The 11,033-nt window shown below is 44.2% G+C and overlaps 1 protein-coding gene across 1 annotated transcript in view; it reads left to right on the top strand.

The window, feature by feature from the left end:
* The window catches only part of Ltn1 (listerin E3 ubiquitin protein ligase 1), a 53,772-nt gene that overhangs the window by 35,652 nt on the left and 7,087 nt on the right, over window positions 1-11,033 (top strand). The window contains exons 22-25 of the mRNA XM_021184683.1: window positions 295-508; window positions 1,057-1,294; window positions 1,858-1,932; window positions 4,538-4,724. Of these exons, the coding sequence (XP_021040342.1) occupies window positions 295-508; window positions 1,057-1,294; window positions 1,858-1,932; window positions 4,538-4,724 (714 nt within the window). The remainder of the gene's footprint in view (window positions 1-294; window positions 509-1,056; window positions 1,295-1,857; window positions 1,933-4,537; window positions 4,725-11,033) is intronic.

The raw sequence follows: 11,033 nt of genomic DNA, 5'->3' as shown, positions 1-11,033 counted from the left end.
AAGTACACTGTAGCTGTCTTCAGACACTCCAGAAGAGGGAGTCAGATCTCGTTATGGATGGTTGTGAACCACCATATGGTTGCTGGGATTTGAACTCAGGACCTTTGGAAGAGCAGTCGGGTGCTCTTACCCACTGAGCCATCTCACCAGCCCAACAGCCACTTTCTTTTCCTCCTCCTCCTCCTCCTCTTCTCTCTTCTCTGACTGTCAGATGTGGTGAAGATCTCCATCCTGTGCTGTTTGTGGTGTTGGGTAGCACCTTGCTTACCTGTTTTATTTCTGTCCTTTCCTTAGACAACCAGTGAGAACCAGGCTCTGTATTCTGTTCCGCTTGTGCAGCTGTTTGCCTGTGTCAGCTTTGATCTGGCCTGTGATCTCTGTGCCTTTTTTGACTCAATAACTCCAGATATTGCTGACAATCTTCCTGTAAATCTCATCAGTGAGTGGAAGGAGTTTTTTTCTAAAGGCATCCACAGTTTGCTATTACCTCTTTTGGTAAATGCTATCGGTAAGTGCAAAGGGGTATGATAATGGCAATTATTGAAAATGGCTGTTGAAAAATTTAAAATAAGCTTGCTTTCTTAGAGGCAGTCTCCATGCTGCTGCCTCATAGCACAGGCACAGAATGTCAGAAAAAGATGGCTTGGTATTGAGAAACCAATACCAAGTTAGTTTAGATACTATAATTCAGCAGACTACAGCACTAGAACCCTCTAGACAACTACTGCCACACTAGCTGTCTTCAGACACACCAGAAGCGGGCATCAGATCCCATTAGAGATAGTTGTGAGCCATCATGTGGGTGCTGGGAATTGAACTCAGGACCTCTGGAAGTCAGTGAGTGCTCATAACCTCTGAGCCATCTCTCCAGCCCCAAACTGTTGCTTTTTAAAAAAGGGTAGTAGAGACCTTTATGACAGTTGAGGGTAACAGAAACATATAGTTTGCTTCCAGTGAGCACTTCTGAGATGGTTGTAGCTAGTTTTCATAAATGACATTTGATCAACCGTGTGTGTTCTTATGGGTTGTGTGTGTGTTTCTTCATTTCAATACCAGGAGAAAACAAAGACCTATCTGAAACGTCCTTTCAGAACGCAATGCTGAAACCCATGTGTGAAACACTAACATACATCTCCAAGGACCAGCTACTGAGCCACAAGCTCCCTGCGAGATTGGTTGCCAGCCAGAAAACAAACTTGCCGGAGCACCTCCAGACTCTGCTGAACACTTTGACCCCACTGCTTCTCTTCAGAGCCAGACCTGTGCAAATTGCTGCTTATCATATGCTGTGCAAGTAAGACATCGGCAGTGGCATAAGTATTTGGTCTCTAAAGCATGATGCATGTTTAGTTTGCTTTTTTTTTTTTTTTTAATCCATGGAGCCACCTTTCCAGCCCCTAGGTTGTATTTTTTAGTATATATATATATGTATATGTGTACACTGTAGCTGTCTTCAGACACATCAGAAGAGGTGGGCATCAGATCCCATTACAGATGGTTGTGAGCCAGCATGTGGTTGCTGGGATTTGAACTCAGGACCTCTGGAAGAACAGTCAGTGCTCTTAACCGCTGAGCCATCTCTCCAGCCCCCTAGATTGTATTTTCAATCTTTAAAAACATTAATAGAGAAAGGAGACTGGATTATACATATCCTAGTAATAGAGAGGACAAGGTTTGACCATGTCATTTTTGTTCCTCTCTACATCATATTTACGCAGTCTTGTCCATGAGCAATTATTTCGGAAAGGAATCATAAAGGATAGACTCACCACAAAACATGCTTTGTTAGCCTTTAAGCACAAGTTAGAAGTAGACAATTGGCTATAAATGTGTTAAAAGTGATGTTTCGCTTTTCAGACTGATGCCTGAATTGCCACAGCATGATCAGGACAATCTGAGGTCGTATGGAGATGAAGAGGAAGAACCAGCCTTGTAAGGGTTTTGGCTTGGTTGCCTTCATTTCACTTTTTTTTTTTTTTGAGTGTGTGTTTGCTTGTGTGAGTGCAGGTGTGAGTGTGCCATGGAATGCAGGTTTCAGGACCACCTTGGGGTGTTGGTCCCCGCTTTCCACCTTGTCTGTGGCCTCTTGTTTGCTGCTGCAGTTTGCCCTGCTAGCCGACACCACAAGCCATGGGGATTCTCCTGTCTCTAGCTCCCTTCTTGCTTTATGAGGCTGGGATCAGAGGTGTGCTCCCACATCCAGCTTTACACTCTTGGGATCCGAGTCAGGTCCTTACATGTATACAGAAGGTGCCTTATACACTCAGGCATCCCAGTGCCACTTCCCTTATGACTCTGTCTGCTGTATTCTTGTAATTTGCATCCTGACTTTAGGAAACTGAAATGTAGAAAACCTCTGACTTCAGAGTTGTACTCATTCTGCATTCATACCCTTTGGAAGTTCCAAAAGGCAAATGAAATCTAAAACTTATGTAAAGTGGTGGCGCATGCCGGTAGGATTTGCTGAGGGAGGCAGAGGCAGGAGGATCACGAGTTCGAGGCCAGCCTGGTCTACAAAGTGAGTTCCAGGACAGACAGGGCTATACAGAGAAACCCTGTCTTGAAAAACCAAAAAATAAGAAAAGATTTCTTTTGATATTTTATTACTTTAGGTGTGTGGGTGTTTTGTCTGTATTTATAATGGTATACCACATGTGTGCCTGGTGCCCACAGAGTCCAAAGGAGTGTGTCACATCCCCTGAACTGGAGTTAGAGATGCTTATGAGATGCCATGTGGGCGCTGGGAATCGAGCTTCAGTGCTCGTAACTGCTGAGCGAGCCCCCCTACCCCCATATTTCCTCTTTTAATCACACCTGAATCATATTCAATATGCTGCTGTTCATTAAACCTCTTTGTCTACGTGTAGCTGTGGAAATAATGTAGTAGTTCAGGTGAATGTTAATGGCTGCTTTGTACACAGCATGTCCGTGCTGAGGGCACGAGTATAAGCCAGACGCTTTTCTTAAGGAGCTCACACTCTAATGGCTGCTGCTGCTGCTGCTGCTGCTGCTGCTCTGTAGTGAAGTGTACAATGTGTGACAGGGGCGAAACAAAGGATAGATAGTGTATTAACGTTGCAGGAGAAACCCTGGGCACAGACACTGGGGTGTGACCATTGAGGATATACATGGAAATGGTGGGCTCAGTGCTTGTCACTCATTAATTTAGTCAGATGTCTGGCAAGCTCTGAGAGAAAGGATTTCTGTCCCCTATTGCACTTTGCACACCATCCAGAATGCTCAGGACTGTGCAAGTCCACAGGGAGTTCTCATTTGTCTAAATGAACTATTGTGTGCAGAGTAGGGGAGGCTGTGCTGGAAGGTGAAGCTACAACAGTAGTTAAGTAGGATAACAGATGGCCGGAACAATGGGACTCTTGGGCTAGGGAACTGGATCCGTAGGTAAGAGTCCCTGCCATGAGGCATGAGCCCCTCGGTTGGAATCCCCAGTACTTACATAAAAGCCGTGTATGGCCAGATGTGCCTGCTACCCTGGATTGGGGGAAAGGGGAGTCAGAGACAGACAGGTCCCCTGAGCTTGCTTCCATGAGAGTAGCCTAAACAGTGAGTGTTGAGTGAGAAGGCTTTGTCTGAAGGAAATAAGCTGGAAAGTGGTAAAGGAAGAAACCCAGTGTCCCTATTCTGGCCTCCACATGCATGTGCATCTGGGCAAGCAAATCCATGTATACACGTGTGCAGCCTGTGAAGATGGAGTCACTAAGGATTTAGCACAGCATTTGCTAGGATATAGTATGCCATCAGCTGATTCTGTGGAGTCACTAAGGGTTTAGGACAGCATTTGCTAGGACCTGGTATGCCACCAGCTGATTGTGATGTGAGGTAAAGCATAAGTTGCAGAGAAAAGCAAGCTGAGGTGGAGTCATTCCAGAAGTTAGATGACGGTATTGGATGACCGTATGGAAAGCGATTTCAGATGATGCTTGTAAGACAGTAGTGACAGTTGTTACAGACTAGAAGGCGTGGCCATGGGATGGCAGAAGCTTGGAGAAAGCCTAGGTTCATGTGTTAGCAGCAGGAAGCCAGCAGAGAAAGTAGCACGAAAGGGAAAGCAAGAACCAGGTTAGAGTGCTGAGTGGTTCTGAAAGGCCAATGAGAACTTCACTTTCTGAGACCCCCAGTCCACATGCAAGTGGTCCTGAGTTACCGGGAGTGTCAGCGTTGCAGAGTATAGACGCTCTGGCTAAGAGTTTAACCTTCCGATGAACTGTGATCTGTTTGACATGTTGTAACTGTAAAGTAAGACAGCAGGGTGGACAGTAAGGTGAGGCTCGGTGCCTCCTTCTCCTCTGTTGGTGCAGGGTTACTAAGGGTTCCTTAGCCGTCCCCGACCTGCCTTGACAGAAATCACTTGTTCTCTTAATTATAAATGGAAAGTTGGGATTGCTGTTTTCTACAGCTGTATTTGGATGTTGACATGTAGCATCTTTTTACAGTATGGAGTTTTGGTTTTTGGAAAATAGGGAAAGATGTTTGTTCTGAGACAGGTAAATGGTCCTGTGTGACGGTTGTTTCCCAGGTCGCCGCCAGCAGCGCTGATGTCTCTCCTCAGCACTCAGGAGGAGCTGCTGGAGAATGTCCTGGGCTGTATCCCTGTGGGCCAGATCGTGACCGTTAAGCCACTGAGTGAGGACTTCTGCTATGTCCTGGGATACCTCCTCACTTGGAAGTTAATACTTACTTTCTTCAAAGCTGCTTCATCTCAGGTAAGTAAGTTCTGGGCTTTTGGAGGGTGGGGTGCTGTTGCATTGCAGTGTTTCTCAAAGCACCTTCCTTCCTGTCTGATGCTCTGCATCCAATCTCAGCCTGGCCAGCCAGGCTCACACGCCTGCTGTCAACACCATGTACTCTTTCAGATGCAGGAGTAATGGTTTAAATGTGTCTGGTAATTGTTTTTCTCTGTCCTTGAGGGAAGGAAGGATGTGGATGGCTTAGCTTTGTTCTAATGGTGACTTTAGAGAATAAGGTGATGCTGTTTTGGGAGTCACCGCCTTGCTGCACAGATGCAGTTGTCACGTCACGGAAAACCCGTGATCTGAAGACAGCCTTTGAAAGGCTACCAAGTGTCCTCAGCAGTGTCTCCTCCCGATCATAACACTAGTCCAGCCAAGTAGCCGTTGTAATATCTACCCTAATCTAGTAGATTGTGCAGTTGCTGCATCGACCACTAGATGTCTCTGTTATTTCATGTGTCAGAAGAACCATCTCAGCCTCTCTGCCCTCCTCCCCACTCTGCTCCTACACTCTCTCTCATTTGTCAGACAGAACCAAGTTATGGGATCCAGCCCCAGCGTGCACTCAAATCTGCTGCCTCGGCCTCCCCACTCCTAGCAGTATAGGTGTGTGCCATCATGCACGGTTTTAGCTTTTGCTTCTTTAGAAATACACTTCATCTAAAACTAAACAGCAACAAAACCCTTTTTGTCATTTTTAAGATATGACCTTACTCTCATGTTGGTCTCATGTTTGTTTCAAGGCACATGCATCCCCCTGCCTCAGCCTTATGAGTGCTGGGAATACACTTTCCCCGATGTCAGACTTTGGTTTAGTCAGCCTTGGCAAGCTTCTTCTCACATCAATACAGAAGTACTTAGCGGAGAACGTCCTTCTTCAAATGTACTTTCCAATCAATTTTTCAGAATTCTTTTTTTTTAAAGATTTATTTATTTATTATATGTAAGTGCACTGTAGCTGTCCTCAGACACTCCAGAAGAGGGCGGTCAGATTTCGTTACGGATGGTTGTGAGCCACCATGTGGTTGCTGGGATTTGAACTCGGGACCTTCGGAAGAGCAGTCTTAACCACTGAGCCATCTCACCAGCCCCAATTTTTCAGAATTCTTAAACTATACTTTATGTTGTTGCTTATACCCATGCCTTAGTACAAACATATTACTTTGTAAATTCTTGCCCCTGGCCAGGTTTGTACGTCTTATGTTTGTGTAGTTTAGGGAAGGATCATACTAGAGGCAACATTGATCGAGTTGCCAAACAGAATATTTTATTCCTTGTCAAGCCTGTTCTTAGGTTTAGTACTTATGCTACTGTTATTTGCTGATGTATTTTAAGAGTCTCTTTTTTTTTTGGTTTTTCGAGACAGGGTTTCTCTGTATAGCCCTGGCTGTCCTGGAACTCACTCTGTAAACCAGGCTGGCCTCGAAATCAGAAATCCGCCTGCCTCTGCCTCCCGAGTGCTGGGATTAAAGGTGTGTGCCACCATGCCCAGCGTATTTTAAGAGTCTTTTTTGGAGCTTTTAGATTTGTTCCTAAAATATTATTGATGTCCAAAAATTAACATCAAATTCAGACTTTGGTATGTATGAAATTTGTCATCTTAAAAGTCACCATATTCCTTATATCAGGAAAATGGACATTCACTGTGGTTTTGAGTCTCAGCATAGGCAGGATCCGCTCTTGCTTCTCTCTTTCTCTTCCCTTCCTGCTCCACTCCCCCCCCCACCCCCCCACGTGCTCATGGCTGGCCTCTACCTACCCCCCGCCCCTGCCTTTCTCTGGCTCTGCTAGCCTCTCAACTCCTCCCCATGCCCTGAATAAACTCTATTCTATACTTTAAAAATAAAGAAAAAAGATAGGCAGGAAACCAAAAAGATTGTGCAAAAAATGTTTTTAAAAAATACAAGGTCTCGCTATGGAGCTGTGGCTTGGACCTCACAAGGTTTACCTCTGTCTTGTGAATCCTGGGATTAAAGGTATATTCCACAGTACCCAGCAACAGCAACAGTTTTTAATTGAAAATCTTTTTTTTCATACAATATATTCTGATTACAACCTTATCTCTCCTACTGCTCCCAGTTCCTCCTTTCCTCCTGTATTAGTTAGGGTTCTCTAGAGTCACAGAACTTATGGATAGTCTCTATATAGTAAAGGAATTTATTGATGACTTACAGTCTGCATTCCAATTCCCAACAATGGTTCAGTAGTAGCTGTGAATGGAAGTCCAAGGATCTAGCAGTTACTCAGTCTCACACAGCAAGCAGGTGAGGGAGCAAGAGCTGATGCAGAGGCCATGGAGGGATGTCCTGGGCATGAACAGCGGTTATTATTGAGCCTGAAGTATGAAAGGAGATAGATATAAACAAATCAACCAGAATGTCACAGAAGATTAAACAGATTAGCTGTATTCTGAAATGAACTGAGACAGTTGAAAAAAAAAATGTAATGGTTTCAAATCATGGGATGGCTTAGCTTCTCAAGAAACCCTTAGCAAACTGGATTGAACTGGGAACAGTCCTATGCGTGTTTCCCCCTTCTGTTAGAAATATATGGGTTTGGTTGGTTGGTTGTTTTGTTTTATTTTGTTTTGATACTAGCTTTCCCTTGTAGCCTTAGCGATCTTGGAACTCACTCTGTAGACTAGGCTGACTTGGAGCTCAGAGAGCCACCCGTCTCCACATTCCTGGAGCTAGGATTAAAGGTGTGCACAGCCACTGCCTGGCAGAAATATGTATTACATCAAAACATGGCAGTTGCATAGGGTTGTTGGGACCTGTGCAGTATTGCAGCACATGTTTTGTATCTTTACTGAGAACTGTTTTACATACTGTGACATTCATCTGTGTAAAGTGCAAGCCTCCCTTTTAGATGAGTTACAGTTAGGAAAGCTGTTGCTCAGAGCCTAGCACCCAGTACATACTGTGGCTCTTAGTCATTTCTCAGCTCCCCCCATCCCCCACGCCTCCATCTTATATCTTACTAAGTTGCCTAGGTTGTTGGTTCACTATGTAGCCAGGCTTGAATTTGTGTGAACCACCATGAGTTTCTTCCTGTTGGTTGAAAAGTAGTCTGTTGTGTATAATACCACATTTGTTCCTCTGTTGATAAACATTATGATATTGCCACTTCTGGGCTATGACTAACAGTGCTACTATAATTCATGAATGTGTCCTTTGTTTTTTTAAGATTTATTTGGTTTATGTATGTGAGTACACTGTTGCTTTCTTCAGGTACACTAGAAGAGGGCATCAGATCCGATTATAGATGGTTGTGAGCCACCATGTGGTTGCTGGGAATTGGAACCCAGGACCTCTGAAGAGCATTCAGTGCTCTTAACCTCTGAGCCCTGAATGTGTCTTGTTTTTTGAAGATAAGTTTTCATTTCTTTTGCATCATGAACCCCAAAATAGGATTTTCTGGGTCATATTCATGTTTCCCCCATTACTATAGTTGATAAACTCTACTTTTCATCTATTTTTTTGAAGATTAATAGGCAGTATATTTTAATAATATTCTTTCCTCTCCCTCAACCTCTCCCCCTCCCCCCACATCAATAAGACAAAATTGGAGTGGAGTTGATATAAACAGTGACTCTTACTGTAGAGAACTGATTTTTACTCTCCTAGGGGTATCAATTACAAGTAATTTCTTTTCCCATTGATTTACTTACTTATTCACTTTACATCCCAATTGCAGCCCCTCCTTCCAGTCCTCCCCTCACAAAACCCCTCCCCCATAGCCCCTTCCTCTTCTACTCTGAGAACAGGGAGGTCTTTCTGGCTACCAGCCCACCCTAGCACCTCAATTCACTGCAGGACTAGGTGCATCCTCTCCCACTGAGGTCAGACAAGGCCACCCAGTTAGGCGAAGAGGGTCCACAGGCAGGCAACAGAGTCAGGGACAGCTTCCCCTCCAGTTGTGTGGGACCCACACGAAGACCAAGCTGCATATGCACTGCATGTGTGAGGACCTAGGTGCAGCCCATGTATCCATCGCAGATGACTTGTTGTGTCCATTTCCCTCCCCGCACTGGGAAGTTGTCTGACTTAGCCCTGTGCAGGTCTTGTGTGTGCTGTCACAGTGACTGTGAGTCCATATATGCACTGCTGATGTGGGTGACACTGTTTCCTTACAGCCATCCACCTTTGACTCTTAGAATCTTTCTTCTAAGCCTGAGCCTTGAGTGAAGGTGTTTGATAAAGGCATCTCATTTAGGGCCGAGTAACTGCACACTGTCCAGTTGTAGATCTACTGCTACAAGGGTGAAGCTTCTCTGATGGGAGTTGAGAGTTACACTGATCTATTGAATATGTCATTAGGAGTCATTTTATTGCTATATTCCTTTAGTAGGATAAAAGTGGGTTTTCCCCTGGGCCTGCACAAGACCTGTTTAGTCTCAGGTTCTTAGCCTCTTTGGCAAGGTTATGTATGGGTTCTATCTTAGGGAATAGGCCTTAAGCCAAAAGCTCCCAAAGTTTGGTTACTCCCAGAACATTCGTGTCAGCATCACAGCAGCATGTCATACAGCAGGTGCTCTTGTCACTCCTCCACTAGCGTACAAAGTTTCATGACCACGACTCAGCGGGAATGAAGCCTCTAGTTGGCCACTAGGCCTGTTTCTCCATGCTTGATGGCAGAAGTTGTATCGTCCACAATAGGGCCATGTCATCAGGCTGTGGAGGGTGACTCATAGCCTTGGAAATAGCCTGTGATGTTTGGGGGAGGTGCGCTGTGGGACTCCTTTTTGCCAATGACTCAAGAAATGTAGCCCATTCCTGGCACTAGAGGTTTTATTTAGTGGGTACCATGTTTGGTTGGGACAGTGTCTCTCCATATTCTAAACATAGGTTTTAGGAATCCTCTATGGTAGTAGGTTTCCAAATGGCTTTTCAAAGGGCTTGGTCTTTAGTGTTATCTTTCTCTCTGTATATTTGTTTCTTTACACTTCTCTCCAATCCTTCTCCCTATATAACTCTGCTATTCTAGACTTGCCTTTGTCGTTACATAATACTATGTTCTATTTTCCCTTCCTTGGGAGATTCTCTCTTCTCCCCGGTCTCTTATTAACCTCCTAGCCTCTGTGCTATTTGTATTGAAACACATATATATCTAAAGCTTGAAAGGTAGCATCCCGAGCTACTCACTCAGGACGATTGCTTCTGGCTCCATCCATTTACCTGCAACTTCAGAATTTCACTTTTTTTTTTTTTTTTAACAGCCAAATAACATCCCATTGTGTAAATGTTCCGATGTTTTCTTTATGCATCTGTCAGTTGATGGACATGTAGGCTGTTTTCAATTTCTGGTTATTATGAATAGAGCAGTGATGAACATGGGTGAGCAAGATTTCTGTAATAACTAACACATGGGTGGGCATATGCCTGACAGGGGGGTAGCTGGATCTTGTAGGTCACAGCGGGGTAGCTGGATCTTGTGGGAGGTCAGTTTTCAGCTTTTGGAGAAACCTCCAGACTGATTTTTGTAGAGGCTTTACACGCTTGCACTCCCACCAGCAGAGTATAAATTCCCTTTCTCCTGCTGAGAATCTGTGGTTGTTTTATTGGTCTTAGCCATTATGACTGTGGGTAAGAGAAATATCAAAGTAGTTTTGATTTGCATTTCCCTAATAACTAAGAATGTTGAATGTTTCTTTAAGTTTTACGTTTCTCAGCCATTGTGTTTAATCTTTTGAGAAATCTCTGTCTAGTTCCATTCCCCATTTTTAATTTGGGTTATTGTTTCTTGATGTCCAGTTTGTTTGTAGGTTCTTTGTATAGTCTAGATACTAGCCCTGTATCAGGTGGTAATCGGCAAAGGTTTCTTGCCTGCTCTGTGGCTGCCGCTTTGCTTTAATGATGGTGTCATTTGTGGTTCAGAAGCTTGTTAGCCCCGTGAGGTCCCATTTATAGATGGATGATCTCAGTGCCTGTGATGCTGGTGTGCTGCTGTCTAGAAGGTCTTTTCTTCAGTCAGTGACTTCAAGACCATCTCCTACTTTCTCCTCTATCAGGATAAACATATCTGGTCCTTGACCCATTAGGGGTTGAGTTTTCTGCAGAATGATAAGATATGGATCATTCTACATGCAAATATCAGGTTTGACCAAGATTATTCTAGGATGTACTTGTGGCTGCTTTGCTAAAAATTAGGTGTTTATAGGTGTGTGGGGTTATTTCTGGACCTTCAGTTCTATTCAGCTGATTGACATTGTCTTAGTCAGGGTTTCTATTCCTGCATAAACATCATGACCAAGAAGCAAGTTGGGGAGGAAAGGGTTTATTC

This window comes from Mus caroli, chromosome 16 (assembly GCF_900094665.2).
Source record: "Mus caroli chromosome 16, CAROLI_EIJ_v1.1, whole genome shotgun sequence".
Classification (NCBI taxonomy): domain Eukaryota; kingdom Metazoa; phylum Chordata; class Mammalia; order Rodentia; family Muridae; genus Mus; species Mus caroli.
The sequence above is the reverse complement of the archived record's forward strand: the minus strand, read 5'-3'. Positions and strand labels throughout refer to the sequence as shown.